Source organism: Ambystoma mexicanum, chromosome 12, assembly GCF_040938575.1.
Source record: "Ambystoma mexicanum isolate Mex_15411 chromosome 12, UKY_AmexF1_1, whole genome shotgun sequence".
Lineage (NCBI taxonomy): Eukaryota > Metazoa > Chordata > Amphibia > Caudata > Ambystomatidae > Ambystoma > Ambystoma mexicanum.
The window spans coordinates 981,817,774-981,842,741 of record NC_090936.1 but is presented as its reverse complement, the minus strand read 5'-3'; the positions used below and the strand labels follow the sequence as shown (position 1 = coordinate 981,842,741).

The following is a 24,968-nucleotide window of genomic DNA, read 5'->3' as shown; positions in this document are numbered from 1 at the left end:
GAGCAAGCAACGGGCTGAAGACTGGATGCTATTTGCAGGTAAGATTTATATAACGGTGTCCCTTTTTCCTCTCTGCAGGCTCACAGTCCCATGGATAGCTGGTAAGAAGAACACTGGGCACAGTGAGTGTTATGCTACAAACAGCAGAATAACGCAAAGCGTGTTCTGCTGTCTGGGTGTGGTTTGAATAGCCTTCCTGTAAAGTAGTCCAGGTAAAGTAGTCCCAGGTCAACCACACCCAAAACACTATACCGCATAGTTCAGTTCTTGGTAACTGAGCTATGTGGTTGCCTCCATGTTGACTGCAGGCCCAAAGAAAGTAGTCCAAAGTAAATAGTCCCACTTTAAAGATGCTCTCCATAATGAATATGAGCCTGGTGCCAAAGGCGCCAGGACTGACTCCAAGAGAGTCTCGGATGAGGTTTTGAGGCCTATGAGGCCATAATGGAACCCCGAAACCCGGCCCTACCTGGCAGGCTGCCTTGCCAGTGGGGGTCAGGGGTAAGGGTCATAGTTGAGCAGTTGACTGCCCTTCCCCATGTTTTCAGCACAGGGCAAGACGGCACATTCGAGCTTTGTACACACTCTGGCTTTTTAGCCACCAGGATTCAGTTCCAAGCACAGACATCAGGGCCTTCTGCCATAGCACCTTTTCCAATAACAGCCTCTTACTGCAGAGGGTCTGTCATTACAAACAAAGTCTCAAAGTTCCATTCCTTTTAGGATTTGCACATGCACAAGTTCTGGCTTTCAATGTTCATCATGGGTCTCCCTCTTCAGGCTGAACCCCTTTGTATCACAATGTTCACACTTGGTCTACCTCATTCCTGCTCGGACCATGGACCTCCCTTGTTCGGGCTCGGATCCTCTTTCTACCAAAATTGAAGACTTTCGAATGTGCAATGGGTTTTGTGTAAACCGTTGCAGGATCATTTCGATTAACTTCACACAATTGTTTCCCTCAATCTTCTACTTTCATTTCTCTTGGTGCTATACCTTACAGAGACCTTCAATTGAGCACATTCACGGTTCCGGACCACTTTCAACGGTATCGTATCTTCCCTTTTCAAGTTCAAACATTCATCAGCAATTTAGTTTTACTTGCATCTTTCATCACACCCATTTAACAATGTTCGTTCCAGCGTTCGTTATACAATGTTGCCGCTTGCAATGTTGACTTCAACACAGACCTGTCTTGCATCGGTCTCCCAACTCACCAGCAGTGTTGATCTCTTTTGCGTTTCTTTGTTCTTGGAGTCAAGGACGATACCACAGCAGTTGCTGCTACTCCTCCCCGCCTTGATCAGTTATGCAGGAGGGCCCTCGGTATCTTCCACACACTATGAAGGATTCTTTAGCCTGGTTTCCTGGCCTTACGCTTTCTGCCTTGACGGTTTCTTGAAAGTAATGGTGCTTTACTTAAAAGGTCAACAGTATTTCCCTTCTTACGAGCCCGCTGGGTTTTGCCGTCTTTCTCCCCTCGTTCAGCTGCCGACTCGAAACTGATGTTCCTTTGTGTGCTTTGCCTCGCTCAGAGTGTGCTCTCATGCCCCGCCTTTTATCTGTGGAAATTTTAATGGAAGTCAGGTGTGGGTGATTGTCAGTAATTGCCTGACCTCGCCCGACCACATTAGAGTGACATGTCTGGTACCCTGCTTCGGTGGGAGTCTGTTTTCTCCCAGACCGGGCTGTCTGTGTGAAAGTACTGGAGAAGGGAAAGGGGGGGTAAGGTTCCCACATATCCTACCTGGTAGTATGGGGTAAAGGTGTTAAAGGGGAGGGAAACCGCGTCTCACCATCCAGTGTCCCACTCCCACTCCCCGAAGACCCCTCACCCAAGTGATCCTTCCGCACTGGTCCACCCCAAGAACTGGATCCAAAAGCGATGGCGGTTTCCTGGTCACCTGGATGCCAGATCCGCAGGGACTAGCGGGTGAGACACCTTCTGGTTTCTGACACTAGGCTTTGCACCAGGTGAAAGCTCTAAAAGCTGTATAACGCTGCTATCTAGAGTTTGCTTAGGCACCACAGTGTTTCTTATTCAAACATTTTCCAATAGGGATCTCTTGAACTGTAGCTGAAACAATATGTTTTACCCAATGACCGATAGTGGAACCTCTTCCCAACTTGGGTGCTTTCTTCACTTCATTGAAGACTCTATAGGTTATTACACTGTACAGTTCTTTTTTTTTTAAACTTTATTTATTATACCACACAGATACATTAACCATATGGACATGTCAAATCTGCCATTTATACATTATTGAACACAGTAAAGCTCTACAAAAGAAAAGGCGGGGTGGGGGAACCACACGTTTCAAGACAGTTCCTCTCCTTCTGCCCTATCACCTAGGTATTGTTTATATAAGGACCATATGTTTTTAAATCTCGTAGCCACTTGCAATGAGTCAATATATATTTCTTCGTTATCATTTGCCCATATCATGTCTCTATCCCAGTCTCTCTTAGTGGGGCGGGGTTTGCTTTTCCATTTTAATAATATCGCTCTCTTGGCCAGTAGTAAGCTCACGTTCAGTAGTTTCCGCCAAATTGGGTTCATCTTCCCTGTGGCCCCCAACAGGCATAACATTGGTGACCATTCAACAGGTTCCTCGGATATGTCATCCAATGCTTTGAATATCTCCTCCCAGTACATCCTCAGATGTGTGCATGACCAGAACATGTGATAAGTGTCAGCTGTCTCAGAGCCACATCTTGGACATAGACCTTCGGTGGTTGCATATATACTTTTCAGTTTGACTGGGGTATAATGCAGTCTATGTACAATTTTGTAATGAATCAGTTTATATCTGGTGTTACAGGATAAAGATTTGGATAGTGCACATATTCGTGACCACTGGTCGTCAGTGATGGCTTGTCCCAGGTCATACTCCCACCTGTCTTTGGCCTTATGTGGCTCTGATGGGCGGGTTTGAATAATGGTCTTATACAGTGTTGATGCTAATATCCTACCCTTCTCAGCCGTGAACATATAACCCAAGCCAAGATTTATCGTAGGTTCAGCCGGATATTCCGACCATGTTTTAGCTATGGCAGATCTCATTCGCATGTAGTGTAGCTTGTGGCTCGGCGTATCATCCACAGTATCTTTTAGGATTTCCCACGTCACAAACTGTTTATCGCGAAATAACTGCCCCCACTGCATTATTCCTCTTGCGCTCCAAAGTGTCGCCACCACTTTGTCCATCGTGGGTGGTATGGCCTGGTACACTGTACAGTTCTAAATTATGTTGGTCATTGTCAATAGCAAGTTTCCGATATACTGTCATTAATCATACTGTACCTGGAGTTATATGTCCTGGCCAATAGGCAATGGCAGGCTCCCTCATTCCACCCTCATAGGTGGTGTCCTTGCCACACTTTAGATGGCCTGAGCTTCCGCCCCTGGACATGCGCATGGTTTCAGGGCTGGAGAAAAATAGAGGAATAAAAAGTAAACAAATACCTCACGGGGTACCCTTGGGTTTCCCACTCTATATATGTTGCATACTTGTTATTGCAAGCATAACACAAATACATTGGGCCTCATCTCGAGATGGGCAGAGAGGTAAGCCTTTCTGCCTGTTTTTGGCACTATTAGCACGCTGCTAATTGCGCTGCTGCTTATAGTGCCAAGATGCCCTGATTGGGGATTTACCTCCCCACCGCAACTCAGGTTCTGGCGCAAATTGCATTGGACCGAGTTGCAGTAACGCTAATAGTGTTGGGTGGTACCGGCCACCTCATGATGAGGCCCATTGAAGGTATAAGTCAGACTTGTGCTGCCAAAATAAAAACATGGGATGCCTTAAAATAGTACACTCTTCACGGGTAAGTACACTTTCAAGTCTACTTCCATGGACATGTTTCTGTATAGTGCCAGATTCGATCCTCTGTGGGCGTCAGTTTTTATTGAAAACCAAAATGAATTTTTATGTCTCCTCAAGCTTGTTAAGTCACCTTATAAATAAAAAAGTCCAAATATCCTCTAATGAATATTGGTTATAGAGCATACACATCACCAATCTGCCAACTGGTGTGACCTTAGATCTGGAAAATAATGAGGGTGAAGAGACATGTAACTCATGTGTCTAAATAAATCGGTCCCAACCAAAGTGGGCACTCAAGTCCTTAAATCAAAGTTAAAAAGGGGGGATGCTGTGTCTTACCACTAAAATATTCCTGTCCAAATGTGCGCTGTAAAATGCTGCAATCTATGCAACATCATTCTTTTAAGGAGAAAGTCCAAATCTGTAGAAAGGTAAATAATGTCTCCTAAATCACAGTTTATGCATCTAGATTATCTTGTAAATCATTACTATGATGCTGACTAGGATGATATCTTACCATTATCTGCTCTTGTGCTGAGAGGTCAAGTGCAGTAGGCTTCCTCATGCTGTGTACCTCTCAGAGTACAATAAACTGGTCTAAAAGTCAAAATAATTAGGGGTATTCATATATTACACTATCAAGCATATATTCTGTCAAGACAGGAGGCAAGCATTATGCTCGACTTTCTTTAATACTGCAACTCACAGCTTTTTAAAATTTTGAACATTTAAACTGAACATTTTCGTTTTATACTTAGATCCATAGGAAAAATGAAATCCGATAGATTAAAGAGTTCAAATAAAAATCAAACTGAATCCACTAGTCCCATGAATCTCTGGTATTTGGTTGTCCGGAGGCCCCTATCCTCCAACTATCAGATGCCAGGTCCTAGTACAAGCCTCCTATAGCCCAGGTCCTTTCCTCTTTCTTTTTGCTGCACTCCTTCAGATAAGTCATTTTACATAAGTGCATATGTTTTCCAGCACGTTGTGAGAGAATATGATGTTATTATTCAAGATTAAATGTATCTAGTATAACATTTAGAACGAGAGGGTGATATCTGTTTAGACGGTATTCACTAGCTATTAGCATACCGAACTGTGTGCCAGCACGCAAATACTGCCTTCCTCAGTTCGAGCGAGATCTTACCTGGTATAATCATCTTAGGGAGTCGGGGCTGGAGTCGCAAGCGAACGCACTCTCACCAGGCTGCTGGCTCCGCTCCATTTCCACACATAGCTACTTCCCAGAACATAGGAAAGGCGTTGCGCATTGAACTGCCAGCGAATAAGGAGGATGTTAGGACCCAGGAGGAGCGGGAGGCTAAGAGCCTTCCTGTCATTCCCCTGGTTTAACCTGGGGAGTCACTCTTTCTCTTCTAAAGCAATCCTATTATCATCTAAGCCAGTTGCCTGGGATAGACCTGACTGGTCATGCCAACTCCTCCCGAGGCAAATATAAAATCTGAATTTGGGCCCTGCACATGACTTAGTTTATTGTGTATTAGAGCTGCATTTAATTGGCCTGGGTAACTGCCCTTCCTTCACCAAAGCAATCCCATCTTCCTCTGCAACCCAGCAGCCTAGGATAGGCCCACCTGGTCATGTGACCACCTCGGAATTTCTGAGGCTGATCTAACTCTGAATCCAGGCCCTGCACACTTGAGGAACACACAGGCCCATAAGGGGAACTCTGCTGCACCATTTTTTTGCTTATTGAGTATTGCCACTACTTTTACTGGTCTGGGCTTGCAGCGTTTCCTACCCCAAAACATCCCCCTAATTCTCAGGTAGACCAGCAGTCTAGGATAATCCTCCCTGGTCATGTGACCCCCCTCCTTAATGTTAACACCCATCCTGCAGGGCAACGTTAACAGGGAAGCCAGCACATGGCAATGTTTGGTGTCTGTTTTCCTGTCCGCTTTGACTCCATTGTTCTGCCACCCACCATTATCTGTATTCTTCAGTAAGGGACTACAACCTACTATCATCCATATTCCGTGCTGTGTTAACTTTCTCTTATTATTGTTCTGCAGTTTAATATTGCCTGCTGACATCGATATTAATTGTTACCCCACTGTGTGTGCACCCTGGTATCCATATGGATTGTTGCTCAACTGAAGCAGAGCACCCTGGTAAATAGCAATTGTTGTCTCACTGTGATATATCACTGTGGTATAAATAGTAACTGTTGCCCGGCTATGCTAAACCTGGTACCTGTAATATTGTGTGCCCTTCTATGAATGCCGCCCCACTTTCCTTTTTGATTCCCTGCCTGCATATTAATGGTTGCAAATGTGACATTGCTCTCTGCCTCCCATTATCAATTGCTGCACCACTGTGAAATGTGCCCCCTGTGGGGCATAAAATTGTCTCGGGCACCAATAAAAAAATTGCCCCAATGGCAATTCATTCATTTTTTAATTTTATTAATTAAAATGTTATAGTTTGATCACAAACTTTTCATTTGTATCCTTATTTATCGTTCATACATTCTTGGGTGATTCTTTGCTCCAGTTACCTCCTATAGCCGTTATCAGTTACTGTTCGTTCAATTATTGGTACGCATCTTCTGTAAACTGTTCCAGAATTATACAATGGTAAAAATAAATTTTGTATCTTTTCCTAGCAAGATCTGTGCCCATCATTCCTCAGGTTCCATCTAATTCTCTGATATCCCAAAGAAGTCCCGAAATAGGTTTCTCTTCTCTTTCAACGCTAAGCACTCCAATAAACACGTGGTATAGCGTTTCTGTTACTCCTATCTGATCGCAGAAGCGGCTGTGTTGTTGTGTTGGCAGTATCTTTTTCGTTATCACTTGGAGCTCTCTTGTCGGGAGTTACTTTAGGCAGAGTTTCAGGAATGTGTCGCGTGTTGATTGATTCGGAAAGATTTGCAAGTAATCTGGGAGCTGATTAATAGGTCTTGTCTCTATGTCACAGTTCAGGTTGCGCTTGTATGTTGCTTTTTGCTGTATGGTCTTTACCCAATCGTTGCGTTGGATCTTTCGTTTGGCGTATTGTGGACGTAGGATCAACATTTCTGTGAATATATCTTCCCCCGCCATTTTCATTTCAATCTCGTTCTTCCACGCGGTCAATGCTCTCACGTTTGTGGAATTGCACTTGTCTCTCAATATATCCACTGCTGGAATTTTTTCCTCACTCTTCACTTTTCTGTATAGGTCCAGTTGTTTCCACAGGACTATGGACTCTATTGATTGCACTGCAAGTTCGAAGTGAATTCTTGGCATGGGGAAGGCCCAAAACTTTCCTCCAGAATGTTGCTTCATATTTTATTTTTGCCACAAAGACTGGTGTTGTTTAAGCATCGTTTCGCTACCGTAGCTCAGGACAGGAACTACCTTTTGTCTGTAAAATGCAACAATCGGTTTAAGTGAATATTTTCCAAATTTGGAATGCAGATATCTCCCTTGTCGAGCAAGCAATTGTGCCTTTGCTTCGAGAACTTCATTCCACTCTTTTTCGTTGTGTGATTGATTAATCATAACCCCAAGATATTTTATGGATTTCACTACTGAGAGGAGCTTTCCTCCCATTATGATAGATGGCGATTTTTCTTTCTTATTTATCGATTTTGTTAGCAACATGATTTTGGTTTTTGCACTATTTATTTTCATTTCATTTTTCTTCATATACTTTTCCATCATCATCACGCTGACTTGCTTGGCGGTTTTATCGAGTAATACAATGTCATCTGCATACATCATCACCGGCACTGGGGTTACATTGAGTTTTGGTGGGTTCGTTCTTGTTGAGTGTGTTTCTTCTTCATAGTCAGACGTGTACAGGTTACAGAGAGTGGCAGCTAAGGGACATCCTTGCTTTAATCCATTCCAGGTCTGTATCGGTCTCGTTGTTACTCCTTCGTTGGACATCCTGATTTGAATCGTTGTATTGGAGTAAAGCTGCTGTATTGGCTCCAGGATGTCAGATGGGCAGTTCCATTGTGATAGTTTGTCCCAAAGCATTTGTCTGTTTACCGCGTCAAAGGCTAGCTGTAAATCGACGAATGCTACACAGACTAGGGTTTTGTTCTTGATGGCTTCGTGCTTAACCAGGTTTCGGAGGAAAAGATTGATGTTAGTACCAGTTTGTCTGTGGCCTGTCTGTTGTTGGTCTTTGCCCAGGATGACAGTTGTTTCAGCAAGTAGGAGGCAAACAGCTTTTCCAAAAGGTCCAGCAAGGCGATCGGTCTATAGTTGGCCGGGTCCTTCCTATCACCTTGCTTGTGGATTGGGATCAGTGTTGCCACCCTCCAGGTTTTCGGGATTACTTTGGTTTCGACAATTAACCTGAATATTTGGACAAAGACGTTTTTCCACTCTACTGGGGCCGATTTTATGGTTGTGTTGGAAAGGCCATCTCGTCCCGGGGCCCGAGAGGCGTTCAGTTTAGTAATTGATTCAAAGATGTTATCTTGGCTCCAGGTTATATTACATTTCTTAGATGTAGTTGGTGTTATGGCTCCTTTCTTTGTATAGATATGTGAAGTATGTAATCCACTTCAGTTGGGCGACATCTTGTATCAGTTTCTCTTTTGTCTTTGAATTGGGATTCAGCAGGGACCATAGATCTCTGGAGTTTCTGTTTTTAGACAACTGCTAGCATGTTTTCCGCGTCATTTTGGATTAGTCTACTTCTCATGTATTTTATCCAATTGTTGTAGTATTGTTGTTCTGTTTTTATTCTCTGTCTGCTCTCTGTGGTGTTCCATTTGATTAGGTCGCAAACTTTTTTTCTGAGTTCTTTCTTTTTCTCGTTGATTTGTATGTTAAAGCATTGCTTACGTGGGATGGGTACTCCATCTTGTTGTTTCACACGTTGTTCAAATGGACGAAGGATTCACTCATAATTCAGTTTCGACATTCCTTTTCTGTCAGTGTTCCTGAAGTTATCGATGAGTTGACTGATTTGATGTTGTTTTATTCAGAGTCTGTACGTTCCATTGACTAATTCAAGCGGTGGCAATGACTGGTTCTTTGTTTTCATTGTAGTTTCATCCCATGAAATACTTAACTGATGGTGGTCGCTGTTTGGTGTAGCGATGTTTTGTAAGTGACTTCAATCCAGCACTCCAACTAAGTCAATGCCTAATCTGGGATGCCCAATGGAAGCCCTTATTTATATATTTTTATGTCAAATTCTTTGAATCTGGATGAAGAACCCTTATATAACACCCCTCTGTTTGAGTCCCCCTGACCTCACTGAGCCAAGAAGTAGGTTTGTTTTGCAAATTAAAAGATGGATTTGACGAATTAAACAATATATATATCACACCTTTATGAACAAAATAATATCTGATAGCACACTTATGAATAAAATAGTGGTGAACAATGGGTAATAATACAATAGCACACTCTCTTTAATCAATGAGGAGTAGGTATAGAAAGGATAAGGTAGCAGAGAATACTTTGTATGGTTTCAGGGAAATGCAAGGTGGTAAAGAATGCAACACAGAAATAAACTTGATATGGGTTCAACAAGAGATTATAAGATCACTTTTTCCCTTGTGACAACTCACTCCCCCCTATGCAATATGACGAGATGGAATTGAGGACACACAGGTTTCAAGAATACAATTAATAATGCAGTTCAATTCCAGTTCCCCCCAGCACGCTTAGAGAGAACAGGTATGATTTAAAGCAGGCAAAGTCCTTTTAGATGTGATTGCAATGAAGTGAAAAATATGCTAAAATGATTTTAATTCACTAAAGGATATTCCGCACTAGTGAGAATTACTTGAGATTGGTACAGGTCCACATTAGCAATGATTCATGAGTGACTATCAGGTTGAAAACGAAAGTCAGCAGTTGCAAGCAAGAAGCAGCTATTTTTAACATGTGGTGGAAGTAAGCTAAATTGCAATTCGCGGCACTTTTTCCGCGTGCGTAAATCGCGATTACGGAAAAACATATGTTCTGGGTTTGTTGGAAAGCTTAGGATCTTAGCTTTAAAATGACAGTTAAATTGTGCTGCTAGGACGTGCGGTTCAAAAGATACGGACGTTTTTGTGAAGGTAGATTTTCAAAAATAAAGTCAAGGTTTCAGAATGACAGATGACGCTTTTACAGATTTGAAATTACAAAATTCTAAATGCAGTTCTGAATAGGTTGAAATGGATTGAATATGAATACTTTAGACTAAGAGATAACTATGTACAGTTCCAGACTGGATACTCACTCCTAGTTTTGGAATGGAATCGAAATGGGCCTTGTCACCGAACTAGTCAGGTTTGGACTTCACTTGCCACCGCGTGGTCTCTAGCACTGGTTCTGCTCACAGCACGGCCTCTGGTCTGCTATCAGCACTGCACGGCGGTCTGGTCTGGTCTCTTGAACTGGATCTGATGGGTTCTGGATACAGCTCTGCTTTCTCTGGATCTCAGTTCTGGCACGGGTTCTGGGCTAGAAGCGAACAACACGGCCCGGCTGTTGAAGGTGAGAGCCCCTTGAAGTTTAGGGGTTAGAATCAGGTTGCTAGATTCTGAAGCCTACTGGGAAGAGTTCAGCTTGTGGATTAGGCCTCTGTTTCTCCAAGGTTCCAGAGTTTGGGTTCTAGAGCTTTGCTCTGGATCTATCTGGAGTCTAAGTTCTTCTGGATATTGTCTGGATCCGGTCCGGCAGAGTGCTGCGCAAGAAATCAGTTGAAGTGGAAAGTGATTGTGTCTATCTAGGTCTCAGCAGTCTCTTTTTATGTGTTTTCTAAGTGGGTGTAGAGGCTGACTTTCTATGCCCAACCCACTAAGGATTTGATAGGTTAGAGGATTCTCCGTGCCCTGACTGGAGAAAGGAGTAGTGAGTCAGAATGAGTCAGAGTGATGCTATGTTTATGGTTTAGCTGTAATCCCTCCCCTTTGGTTTGTCATAGAAAATGTTTTTTCATAACAACCAGGTTTCCCAGATACACAAGTTGTTCATAATACATATACACATCACAGATGAATTAAGGTACATTCTGTTCCAACTCTGATTTTCCTAAGAGTTTTAGTTCAAAAATGACAACCGATTCGCGAATTTGGTGGTTTTTGCAATATTGGACTTGCACCCAAATTAACACAGACCTACACACCCTCTCTGAGAATATTACTGTAAGTTATTATGTTTCTAGCATAAACACAGCAGCTACAATATTAATAATTACAGGGTTTGGTCTCAGAACATCGTACGGATTTCAGCTTAGTCTCAAACTGTGAGTGAATTTTTCATATTAAGAATTTCCGAATTGTACATTTTTATACGCTTGGTAGAATTAGTTATCAGTATTCTTATAAAACATATATTTGCCTTCAATTCAGTAAACCCATTGGTTTGTCCCCGCCCCTAGAAGCTTGGTGAGTCAGCTGGTCACATGTCTTGTTTCTCCCAGAGCAGTGTTGACAGTTACACCCAAATCAGCATATTCTATTCAATTGAAATAGTCTATTGTCTTATGTTCCTGCCAGCATACCAGGGTGCCTTGGCTGGTTTCTGTTCCCATGGGTCTGTTAATCTCTTGGCCAAGGGCAGAAGGAAGCTTCTTTTGTTCAGGGGGGAGGTGTGGAATCTCTTTTATCCCAATGTAGGAAACTTCTTAACTCTGCAACCAATGCCTACAATTTGTATATAACCCACATTTTTAATACATACATTAAACAATTGCTTCCTTCAAGTCATTTAAGAATATAGTTTTAAATTGTCTCCACCTTTTAGCAAGTCTTTCTTTGGCATAGTTTGAGTTCAATTGTTCAAACTTACAAAAGTGTCTGGTTTAAAACGCTGGCTTTCTGGTAGTGGTTAGTATCGGTATTGCACCCATTTTTGACAGCTGTCTATTTTTTAAAAGGGGATTTTACTTTGATAGCATAGGATTCTTGCTAATATAGTACTGATGTGGATTCTTGCAGTAGAGTAATGTGAAACACCCCCCAAGAAGATTTGATCTTTCTGGTGGTTTTGTGAGCCATGATTTTAGCAATTTTTGACACCAAATAAAACGGATTTTTGAACAGATCTGCATTCCTTTGCAATCAGCATTGCTTTTTCCAAGTGGTTTCAGGCTACTGTGTGGGTATCCCAATGGTGGTTTTAGGCAGTGATCTCCTGTGCTCACTGACACAGGCAAAAGTAGATGGCAGCCTATCTTTCAGATTTTTACTGCGCATTTTTGGATGATTTCTGGTGAGCAGCATGCTTTCCGGTGGCCACGCTAATGTTTTTAATGCACAGTACTGTTGTAGGGCTTGGATGCGTGGGTGAAAACATCCCACAAGCCCCCCTCTTGCGATGGCATTGATTTTCCATCAATGGAACTCGCAAGACTGGCATGTTAGCCTCATCTTCTTCTTATTCCGCAGATGGCAAAGTTCAGCATCTTTTCCTCCATCAGGGTGGATCGATCGGTTCTCCTCGCCGGTCCTGATGGGAGTATTGGGCGGTACTCCGGGCCCCTCGGATCTTTGCTCCCAGTCCCTGGGTCATCCTCCTTGGTCAGTCTCCATGGTTTATCTCTCCTAGGATGACAAAGCAAAGCGGCAGCAACATATTCGTAGATATTGCCCCATCACTATTAATGTAGTGGGGTGAACATATACATGTTATAAATCAGGAGACATTTGCATTCTTATCATTATATTTTATAGCCTATATGTGGAATATTTTAGGGTTGGAATTTTATTTATCTGTAGCGGCCCCTCTGGGGTTCCAGATGACTGCTCCAGTTGCTGCAGGGTGTGCCTGGGATGGCAACACTTTAGCTGATTAATATGGACCCACTTGTCATCCCCTTCCGCCAAACTGCCTTTGGGGATGAGGATCTTGTAGGCGACTGGTGAGATCTTGCCTACAATTTCAAAAGGTCCCTTCCAGGTAGGCAGAAACTTCTGCTGTTTGGCCTGGTTCCTTTGGAAATTGTACAGATAAACCCGGTCTCCTACATTGTTTTCCTTTCTGGTGGTCTTCAGGTCATAGTGGGTCTTCATGCTATCGGCTGATCTCTCTGGTGATGGGGGGGTCCTCTCTATTTCTGAAAATCAACCTTCCTTCCAGTTTAAGGTGGTATTCCACACTGGAAGGAAACACTCTGAAATTCTTTACCAATCCGCAATCCGACATTCCCACTCCAACAGTCCATAAAGAGGAGAAATCAGCTCAAAGCCTGGCCCATATTCAGAAAATTGCAGAGCAGTTGTTCATTCCTGTTCAGTTAAATGAAGGGAAGGACTCTGTTCTCGCCCGAGTGTGTGTGAACAACAGTAAGAGCTTCATCAGCAAAGCCATGTTCCGCCAACTCCCAAAAGATCCAGCCATTCACACATTCAAACTGATAGACAAATGGGAAATGGATCTGGAAACACCCAATTCCAAACATCTCCTGCCAAGCAGGTGTATGCTCAAAATCTCCATTGGCAACAAGAGCATAGTCCATAATTGTTGGGTCGTGTGAGACGTCACTGCCGCCTTTTACTTAGGCAGTGACATTCTCAATCGCTTTGCCATTAGTTTGGACCTAATAAACTTCAAAGCTTGGTCCCGATTAGCGGATAATCCCATGGGCTTTGATGATCCAGAGAAAGCATTTAGGTCAGCTCAATTGCTACCTTATGCAGTTGAAATTCAGATTAAAGAGGAAGTCACCATCCCAGAAAGGACCTGACAATTCTCCCTGGAGGTGAAAGTTAAAAGAGGACAAAAATTGAAAAACCCTGATGCTTATATTCATCTAAATGCTTCTCTCCAACAGCAGGGGTTGGGGGTAAACCCAACACCATTAGTCAATATAGAACATGACACCATTCCAATAGAGGTGGATAACAGCGACTTAAAGAGTATAACTCAAGCCGCAGGCACCATTATTGGAATGGTGGTTGATGACTGACATGTTTCCATTGATCTAGGAAAGGAACTGTTAGGACCAATCCCCAAGGACTGTTTTGACAGTGACAGTGATGACCATACAACACCAGACAGGATCATTACCCGGCATGGGCGGAATTTCCTGGTGTACACTTCCTGCCCTTATGGTAAGGAAGATGTGACTTGTGACTTCAGAGGGGATGAGGTGATTTTCCAGGTCCATAAGGGCTACCTTTCCCACCTGAAGCCACCAGTCCAAATCAGCACTCTGAGCAGGGACTTCTCCACCCAACTGGAGGAGGCCGCTGAGATAGCGAAACCAGAAGTCTTTCCAGGCTTCAGGCAGATGGTTGAAGAGAGAGTCAACCTAGCTGATACCTGTGTGACTCTGGAGCAGAAGCAAAAGTTGAAACAAGTTTTCTTGGATTTTCAAGATCTCTTTGCGGTGGACTCATATGACTGTGGTCGCACCGACATCCACACAACAACAATTCCCACGGACCCTGGCATGACTCCAGTGTTTGTGAAGCAATATTGCTTGCCTCTCGCATCCATGGAGTCCCTTACTGAAATAATTAAGAACCTTGAGTCCCGGGGGATAATCCATCCAGTACACAGCACCTTCAATAATCCGGTGCTGGCAATATTGAAGCCAAACGGCCAGTGGAGACTCTGTGCCGACCTTAGGGAGCTCAGCAAATGGGTCCATACTTCCCGATAGCCTCTGCCCTACATTGACCAAGGGCTGGCCCAGATCCAGGGGTCACAGGTATTCACTGCAATAGACCTGACCAATGGATACTAGACTGTGCCTGTCAGTAGGAAGGACCAGTAAAAGCTGGCTTTTACCTTTGGGGGCCAGCAGTACACATGGACCCGGACTCCCTTTAGATACCTCAACTCCGGTAATGAGTTCAACATTTTCCTACATAAGGCCATGCCCGATCTGGGTGAAAGGGGTAACCTGGCTTATGTAGATGATGTCCTCATCAAAAGTCCAACTGTGGAGGAACATATAGCAGAGATCTGTTATGTTCTGACACAATTGAGGGCCGCCGGAAGAAAACTTTCCTTTCAGATAGCACAGTGGTGTAGAACCTGTGTTAATTTCTTGGGGCATGAGATTACTCCTCATGGTCTCTGTCCACAGGAAAAGAAAGTGGAAGCACTTCAGAAACTGAAAGACCCCACAACTCTGCGGGAACTAAGGAGCCTCCTTGGACTGACTAATTACAGCAGAAAGTTCATTGAGGGCTACGCAGAGATCACTAGACCCCTGATTTATCTTTTGAACGGGGGTCAAGTGGGAATGGGAACAAGCTGAGGCAGTAAGACAACTCAAAAGAAGCCTCTCACAAGCGCCCTGCCTGGCTTACCCTGTCAGAAACAAGGAGTTTTTCTTGGAGACAGGGTTCTCTAATACATGCTTGACTGCAGTATTATATCAAAAGCATGACAAGGTCAATAAAGTAATCTCCTATGCGAGTAAAACTTTATCCTCTGTGGAGGAAAAATTCAACGACTGTGAGAAGGCACTCCTGGCAACGGTGTGAGCATTGAATAATTACCGCCCGTTTATCCAGGGGGAACACATATTGGAGACTCCACACCAGCCTCTGAGAAATCTCCAAAGTGACAGAATCAGGGCCGGAAATTTGAGTAATTCCCGACTTACTTCCTGGATTCTGTCAATGCAAGGCTTTCCCGTGGAGGTCAGATATGGTCAAAACAAGAATAGTCCCCTCGCGCAAGGTCTGGCTGACTTGCATGATTGCGCCAGAGAAAACTGTCTCGAGGACGTAAGTCTAAAAATCAAGGACAACATGGAGGCATACCTCAATTCCCCACACAAAGTCTTTGAAGAAGATAAGTGTGAGGGAATGCCCAATGTCTATGTGGATGGATGCTCTTACCATGTTCACAACAACGGGGAGAAAGAACCTGTGGCCGGCGTAGGGAATGCATGGGTGAATGAGTCCCCAGAACCCTCGGCTGGGTACAAGATTGGTCCCCGAAGTAGTCAGGTGGCAGAGTTGATGGCTGTGCATCAAGCTATCCTCACTGCTGTCCAACATCAACTCCACAAACTGGTCATAACCACAGATTCAGATTATGTACAGAACGGGTTCGTGGAGCACTTGGTTAATTGGAAAATCAGAGGCATGTTATGTGCTAATAACAAACCCTTGAAACATGGTAAGTTAATTCAAAACATTGATGATCTGGCCACCGGGAATGGGATGACCATCTACTGGAAAAAGATCAAGGGTCATTCCAAAGTAGAGGGACCAGACAAAACTGGAAACGACTTAGCTGATCAGATGGCCAAAACCGATGCCATCCAAGGGGATGTAATAGAGATTGAGTGCCTGCTGGGGGAAATCCAGGTCACTGCTATCACCAGGTCCCAGACAAATGCTCACAATGATCTTTCAACTGCACAATGGAGTAAGGAGACCCCAGATACTGATTTGATTACGGCTCAGAAAGGGGATCCAATAATTGGTAGGTTTTACCAACACATTGAGGACCCTGAGAACTCTCCCGTGACGGATACCGATTACATTGGGAAAGAGGACCTCAGAGTGTTGATGAAATGTTAAAAAATGTTCCGAATCCAAGACGGTTTGTTCGTAAAGAAATCACAAGCTGGCCATGATCAGTGGGTGGTTCCTACCGCATTCCGAAGCCTGATGTTAACTCACGCCCATGATGCGACCAGAGCCGGTCATAGGGGGTTTCATACAACACTTGAAATCTTAAGAGATGTTGCATACTGGCGACACATGGGGCAGGACCTCGACCAATACTTGAAGGGGTGTCTTGTGTGTGCACAATTTCAGCCAACATCCCTCACACAACGTGCGCCTCTCCAAAAGAGGGGGATGACACTGCCATGGTCAGATTTGCAAGTCGACTACATAGGGCCTGTGATTCGCTCCAATAGAGGGAATAAGTACATGTTGACAGTGACATGCTTATTTACTAAATGTCTCCTGGCCCCAAACTGCAAGGCAGAAACAGCAGCTGCCCTAATGATCAACCACATCTTTTCGCGTTTTGGACTACCCCAAAGGATTGAGTCAGGCAGAGGTAGCCATTTCACCAGCAAAGTAATGACAAAGATGTGGGAGATACTGGGGGTTAAAAGGAAGCTACACATTGCTTACCGGCCAGCCTCTTCTGGTGCAGTAGAACGTTCCAACAAAACCATTGTGAGCATCTTAAAAAAGTTTGTGGCAGATTCTGGGCCAAGTTGGAATATTCGTTTACCTCTTGTCCTAATGGCCATCAGATCTACCCCTTCATCTGCAACTAAAATGTCACTGTTTGAGCTGATGACTGGACGCAGGATGGTGCTTCCGCAGCATCTTCTCTACAGGACCCAAGAGCAGACATTGATCAATGCCTCCACAACTCATGAGTATGTTGAAAATTTAAGAAAACACCTTCAACATGCTCATGGGTATGTTGTCCTACTGGTATTACTATCACGTCTGGAATTTGGTTGTTCTGGAAGTGAAATTCTACTTGGTCAGATTTTTGTTCAACCATGTGGAATGTGCCATTTAAACTAACATGGTTGACACTCTGTTCTAACTTTATTGGTCGGCTAGTCTGGGTCCAGAAGACCTTGTTTATGCAATCTATTAGGGGTGACAACCTTCTCAGGAGGTAATTCCCTAGTAAACAAGGGGTGCCCTCTGTAGTCACTACTATGACCAGGTGTTTTACCTTGTGTCACCCAATTTTAATGTCCAAATCCGCAGTCCCCTCGACGGGAATTTCCTTCCTGTCAAAGTTCTGAAGTTGTCCAGGAAGAGAGGTGAGAGGGATTTGGTATTTCTCCCCCTTCCTGAATTCAGTTCATCAAAGGCCTTTTTGGACAGAAGGGTAGCTTGGGATCCAGTGTCCAACAGTGCCAAAATTGTACCCTGCCCTGTACTTGTACCGGGGCATGGTATATTCCCTCCTTCTCTGCAAGGGGGCACAGATAATGCACATTTTTGGACAACTGGTGGGCTAATTTTCTGGTTTTGAACATTGAAAGAGAAGAGTTTTGGGCAGAATTCTTGGGAATCTGAAAGAAAAAGTTGGCAACTAGAGATAGGAGAAGTTTTGAGTTCCCCTGGTTCCGGTTCTGGGCCGTCCCCCCTTTTTGGAGGCAGTCACCAGGATGGATTTGAACCAGGGGATTTTCTTGCTGTTGGTTCTGGGATGGGATGATGGGCAGCGCTAGCTCAGTCCCCATATCTACCCAGTCTGGATTTGAATCCCTTGGGACCCATTTTTCTTTGGGAGGAGTTCCCCCATCTCTGAAGGAGAAGATCCTTTTCCCAGGATCCTCTGAGGATCCCTCTCCCTTAAATTGGAAGATCTGTACCTCCTCCACAAAATGGGTCTGTCTGGGTCCTTTGTTTCTCCTAACCCCTCTCTGCTCTTTGGATGGCAGACGTTCATGGGTAGGAGATTTTGTTTCTGGTTCCTGGGTTTCCAGGGGCTGTATACAAGTGGGGAATGAAGCTTCCTCCAAGGCTTTACACCCCCCTTCCCCTTATGCCTCCTACCTGGGAACCGGTGGGTTATCGGGATGCTGCCCCCGTCATTGTTCTGGAGCACCAGGTCCAGAGTTTGGGGCATTCTGCACCGGCATGCCCATCTGAGGGTTGTGCTGAGCCCTCAGCACGCGACCCAGCTCCTGTGCCATATTTTGGACCTGGCGCTCTAACTGTGAAACCCGCTCAAGCTGATACAGGGTTCTGTTTTCTCCCCTGGGCGGAGCCCGGGAAGGGTAGCTATCCCTTTTCTGGTAGTACCCCGGGTTGGGAAGATTTGGGTGCCCCTCTAACCTTGGCCTCCCCTCTTCCGGATTAAGTGGTCTGGGCTCAGGGAAGTGGGGAAAGAAGGATGGATGATGTTGGGGTTGGAAGTTGGGTGGATACCTCGGGAAAAAGTTCTGCCCAGGGTTTGTGTGATTTTTTTCCCTCCTGGGGGAAGTTAGGAGAGAAGTTCCCTGGGTTAGGTGCTTGGCTGGATTCCCCCCCCCCCTTGGGCTGGAGGAGTCCACACATAACCCAGGATGGGTCGGTTTCCCTTGTTGCTGGGACTTACATAGTCAGGGGAGTGAGGGACCCCATTTGTGGGACTACCTCCTTGGCTCCCTGTCTGTGACTGTCCCGAGGGCCTTCTGGGCTTGGAATTATTCTGTGCAGGCAGGTTTTTAGGCCCCCCCATCTCCAAATCCAAAATGGGGGCAACCTTTACCTCTGCCACCTTGGCACCAGCAGGTGTGCTGGTCAATTTGGGGCTTTTCTGTGCATTTTATTTTCTATGGGCTTCGGCACCTCATAGATTCGGGTGGCCTGTTCAATGACCCAGTCTAGTGACCTTTTCTCATGAAAATCTCTCACTAGCTGGGTCATGATGTATTTGGGTAAGGCATGAAAGAACGTATTTACAAATTCTTTACTGTCCGTGCGCACCCTTCTGGTAGTCTGCGCAAAGGCACGCTTTAGCTCCTGCACAAATTCCTGTGGGGCATGATCCTCCCCACATTGTAAATTGTAGGCTGCCTTGCGAGCCTCTTGGGGATTCCGGTGAACAGAATTTTTTTTATAAGATGGCCGCCCTATATGTGGACCATCTTGCATGATTTTGGTCCTCCAGCCCCGCAAAGAAACTGGAGTGTTCTGGGGAGAATATCCATTTTAGATACTGAATGCAGCTACTGCTGTCCTTCAAATGGAAAGTCTCCATCATTTGTTCAAAGAGCTCCAAGTGTTCCCAAACAGAATACTTGGAGTTCTTATGATAAGGAGTGATGACACTCCTTAGTGCTTTGATCTGTTTTAAGGGGTCCTTAAGCAAGGCCCTTTTTGCCTTATTGGCCTTCTTGGTTCGGCTAACCCTGGTCCATTCATCCTCTGACTCAGAGGCACTGCTCCCAGAGGTTCCCGTCTGATCTTCCAGGTTTTCCTGGATTCTGGGAGCCTGGGAATGGCTGGCAGAATGTGGGGACCTGGTCTCCTGTGACGCTCAGAGGAGTCTTCAGATTCCTCTTTGCTGCCAGGATTTGATGGTACCCCCCCACTGACCTAACTGGGCAGAGGTTTTCAGGATGCCCTTAGTGGGCCTACTCTCCTCAGGTTCCCCACTAAATTGCACTGTACTTGGGTGCCCATGCCCGGATGCCCGCCCATCCATTCCTGGGAGGCACTTGCCCATGAGCCCCATACTTCTGGCAGGATAGTAATCTGCCATCCCCGTGGTCCTGGGTTCTTGTGCGCCAGGGGAGATGGGGGTGGCAGCGTCCAGTGACTGGGAGAGGTGAAGGCCACTGGTACTAGGGCTCCTGAGGTTATGCTCAGGTGTTTCCCTTTCCCAGCTAACCTCATCTCTATCAGCCCCTGCTCCCTGTTGCCATGCAAGAGCCTGTGCTTTCAGTTCCTCAATCAAGGCCTTACTAGACTCTATCAGTTTCTCCTGCATGGCTATCTGTTGCTGGAGCCTATCATTGTGCTGACAGAGAGCCTCATTTTCCCTCTGTGCTACCTGGTTGGTCCTGGAGTACCGGGTCAGTCTTTGCTGCAGGAGGGTTACCTCCTGGGTACCGTCCCTACTGCCCTGCTCCTTTCTTGCCAGAGCATCTTTCACCCTCCTGGTGTGCTCTAACAAGTCCTGATGCTCTTTTTAGAGGCCACTCAGTCCCTGGAGGGCCAGGTGATTTTCTTCCATTTTCCTTTTTAACTGGCAGACTTCCTGGCCTAAGGTGTCCCTTTCCTGAGTAAGAGCCTGCATCTGTGCTGCCAGGTCGTCCCTCTGCCTTTGAAGGGCGCCAGCTTTCTGGCGCTCTTCCTCAAATTCTGCCTGGGTGTCCAGGTCTTTCAGAAATAATGTGTTGCTCTCTGCCTTCTCCCTATCTAGGTGGCTTTGCAGGGTGACTACCTGCTCTGCGCATGCCCTGTTGAAGTCCAGTTGTTGCTCCAGCTTTTTCTGGCTCTGCAGTAGGGAGTCCAAACCTTCTTGGTACTCCTTCTGCAAGGCCAGAAATCTGGTATCCTGGTCTGCCTTTTCCTGTTGCAGGATACCCATATCCTCTTTTATTTTAATGATATACTGTCTACTATCATTTTCTGACTCCTGGCTCCTGTGCAGCCTCTGCTCAGCAGAGTCCAGGTCAGATTGGACCTTCTCTAATGCCATCAGTTGCCTACTTGCCAGATCTTGGCCTTCAGCACATTTGTCCTGTATGGCTCCCATATATAAATATAAATTTGCCGCTATCCTGGCAATCTTGTTGTGCTCATCTTTGGCTTTAGGGGCCATATATAGTTCACTCAGGGATACATGTAATGGACCCTGATCTCTTCATATGTCTGACCCTGTTGCAGTGATCTGGGGTGCGATTGCCTGCAACCACATATTCTGGTCCTGCTGAGTCCATTCACCTCTCACAAACAACTTATGCAAAAGGTGCTCCCTAGCTATCTTGATATCTACCAATGATGTCATTCTGGAAATTGATTTCCTTCCTGACTTACAGAAGTTTATTATTTTATTTTGCAAAACAGACCATTTCCTGAGAGTGTTCCCTTTTGAGGGGTGCTTTTACAGTGTAACACAGCATGGTGATCCAACAGGATTTATGTATCCTATCAGTTAGCACACTGTATTAAGCTGCACAAGTGGTAGATCTAATCCAGAAGTCCCGGCTATGAGCCCCCACTCTGTAAGTGACTTCAATCCAGCACTCCAACTAAGTCAATGCGTAGTCTGGGATGCCCAATGGAAGACCTTATTTATATATTTTTATGTCAAATTCTTTGAATCTGGATGATGAACCCTTATATAACGCCCCTCTGTTTGAGTCCCCCTGACCTCACTGAGCCAAGAAGTAGGTTTGTTTTGCAAATTAAAAGGTTTATTTGACAAATTAAACTATATATATATATATATATATATATATATATATATATCACACTTTTATGAACAAAATAATATCTGATAGCACACTTATGAATATAATAGTGGTCAACAATGGGTAATATTACAATAGCACACTCTCTTTAATCAATGAGGAGTAGGTATAGAAAGGATAAGGTAGCAGAGAATACTTTGTATGGTTTCAAGGAAATGCAAGGTGGTAAAGAATGCAACACAGAAATAAACTTGATATGGGTTCAACAAGAGATAATATGATAACCTTTTCCCTTGTGACAACTCACTCCCCCCTATGCAATATGATGAGATGGAATTGAGGACACACAGGTTTCAAGAATACAATTAATAATGCAGTTCAATTCCAGTTCCCCCCAGCACGCTTAGAGAGAACAGGTATGATTTAAAGCAGGCAAAGTCCTTTTAGATGTGATTGCAATGAAGTGAAAAATATGCTAAAATGATTTTAATTCACTAAAGGATATTCCGCACTAGTGAGAATTACTTGAGATTGGTACAGGTCCACACTAGCAATGATTCATGAGTGATTATCAGGTTGAAAACGAAAGTCAGCAGTTGCAAGCAAGAAGCAGCTATTTTTAACATGTGGTGGAAGTAAGCTAAATTGCAATTTGCGGCACTTTTTCAGCGTGCGTAAATCGCGATCACTTAAGGAAAAAAATAACTGTAAGGAGTTGGAATGTCGTTTTGGGTTTGTTCGAAGGCTTAAGATCTTAGCTTTAAAATGACAGTTAAATTGTGCTTCTAGGATGTGTGGTTCAAAAGATACAGACGTTTTTGTGAAGGCAGATTTTCAAAAATAAAGTCAAGGTTTCAGAATGACAGATGACGCTTTTACAGATTTGAAATCAAGGATGGACACAAAATTCTAAATGCAGTTCTGAATAGGTTGAAATGGATTGAATATGATTACTTTCGACTAAGAGATGACTATGGCCCTCATTAGGACCTTGGCGGAGGACCATGGTGCAATTTGCACCATGGTCCATGGCGCAAAGCTGCCAACTCCGCCAAGGTGGTTGGCGGACTTACCGCCCCATGCCGACCTTGGCGGGGCGGTAAATCCCCAATCCCCATTTTACCCTTCCCCATTCCCATTCTTGCCCCATAGGGTATAATGGGAGTGGGGAAGGCGTTAATTACGCCACCGTAAATTACGGTGGCGTAATTAACATCAAGGTCCCGTAGCGCCATGGATTTCTCCGCCTGCAAAAAGCAGGCGTAAAAATCATCCATGGCGCTACGGGAACTCGTAGTCTGGCGGAGAGGTACGCCATGCACTACGCCGGCGTAAAACCCTCTACGCCAGGGTCCTAATGAGGGCCTTTGTACAGTTCCAGATTGGAGACTCACTCCTAGTTTTGGAATGGAATGGAAATGGGCCTGGTCACCGATCTGGTCAGGTTTGGACTTCACTTGCCACCAGACGGTCTCTGGCACTGGTTCTGCTCACAGCACAGCCTCTGGTCTGCTATCGGCACTGCACGGCAGTCTGGTCTGGTCTCTTGAACTGGATCTGATGGGTTCTGGATACAGCTCTGCTTTCTCTGTATCTCGGTTCTGGCACGGGGTTCTGGGCTAGAAACAAACAGCACGGCCCGGCTGTTGAAGGTGAGAGCCCCTTGAAGTTTAGGGGTTAGAATCAGGTTGCTAATGGTGGTTTTAGGCAGTGATCTCCTGTGCTCAGTGACATAGCCAAAAGTAGATGGCAGCCTATTTTTCAGATTTTTACTGTGCATTTTTGGATGATTTACGGCGAGCAGCATGCTTTCCGGTGGCCACTCTAATGTTTTTAATGCACAGTACTGTTGTAGGGCTTGGATGCATGGGTGAAAACATCCCACAGTTTCCAGTTCTGATCATGCAGTTTTCGATTCCGGCTGAGATATAAATGTAGTCTATTATGCCTGATGACAAGGTAGGTATTAGTTCAACTTCTTTTGTTAGGGCTTCATTTGTGAAAGCCTGTTTAAGTAGTACCGAAAGGGTTACTTTTTTGTTAATATGTGTTGAAAATTGTGCATTATAAAAAATATTTGTCATTTTAACACTGGTCAAAACTACTACCCAGTAAAGTAACTCACACAACCGGCCCATTTTAGGCAAAAAACAGACCCATCATTTTGGTCAAAAAACAGGCCCAAATGAGTATGTTGTACCTGCACTTTGCATTGAGATTGCACGGTGGCTAATCCGAACATGGGGGTGAGGCTGCAAGGGAGCACTTGGTAGTTACTTCTAGGCACTATTTGACCTCCCACCCAAACCACTGCTCAAAGGTAGGGCAACTAATGCTTCCTCCTATTATAGCTGCCTTGGTTCACCTTTGCTGGAGAGGTGGATGCTCTGCAAGAGGTAGGGGGGTGGGGCAGGAAGCGAGTGCAAGATTCAGAGTAACAGAGAGCAACTCTCCATAAGTAGCATTTTCTGTAAAGACGTGAATTGACGTGATTCACGGATGATGGTTTGAGGACCACTTTTTTGAGGCGGAGGTGGACCACCTTTTTGAGGCGAGTAGTGGGGCACTTTTATTTGGGTGTGTGGGCCTATTTCTTGTCCCAGTCCGACCTTGCACCAGATAAGATATCCATGAACCAACAGTACAGACTCATCCACTTTAAATTCTGCCACCAGATTTATTGTGCGCCAGCGAAAATGAAAATGTTCAACCCTAAAATGACACCTTACAAATGAGGCTTTATTCAATATAAATTAGGGGCCATATATAGTTCACTCAGGGATACATGTAATGGACCCTGATCTCTCCATATGTCTGACCCTGTTGCAGTGATCTGGGGTGCGATTGCCTGCAACCACATATTCTGGTCCTGCTGAGTCCATTCACCTCTCACAAACAACTTATGCAAAAGGTGCTCCCTAGCTATCTTGATATCTACCAATGATGTCATTCTGGAAATTGATTTCCTTCCTGACTTACAGAAGTTTATTATTTTATTTTGCAAAACAGACCATTTCCTGAGAGTGTTCCCTTTTGAGGGGTGCTTTTACAGTGTAACACAGCATGGTGATCCAACAGGATTTATGTATCCTATCAGTTAGCACACTGTATTAAGCTGCACAAGTGGTAGATCTAATCCAGAAGTCCCGGCTATGAGCCCCCACTCTGTAAGTGACTTCAATCCAGCACTCCAACTAAGTCAATGCGTAGTCTGGGATGCCCAATGGAAGACCTTATTTATATATTGTTATGTCAAATTCTTTGAATCTGGATGATGAACCCTTATATAACGCCCCATTGGGCATCAATGTACTTTTTAATAGGCACTTTTATCTTATTCTGCGTTCCTTCATTCTCTGGGCGTCA

The 24,968-nt window shown here is 44.7% G+C and overlaps 1 protein-coding gene across 1 annotated transcript in view; it reads right to left on the bottom strand.

Annotated features, from left to right (window-relative positions):
* Nucleotides 1-24,968, bottom strand: part of LOC138514699 (arylsulfatase A-like) — a 186,460-nt gene that overhangs the window by 142,021 nt on the left and 19,471 nt on the right. Inside the window, exon 5 of the mRNA XM_069630110.1 lies at nucleotides 3,305-3,429. Within this exon, the coding sequence (XP_069486211.1) occupies nucleotides 3,305-3,429 (125 nt within the window). The remainder of the gene's footprint in view (nucleotides 1-3,304; nucleotides 3,430-24,968) is intronic.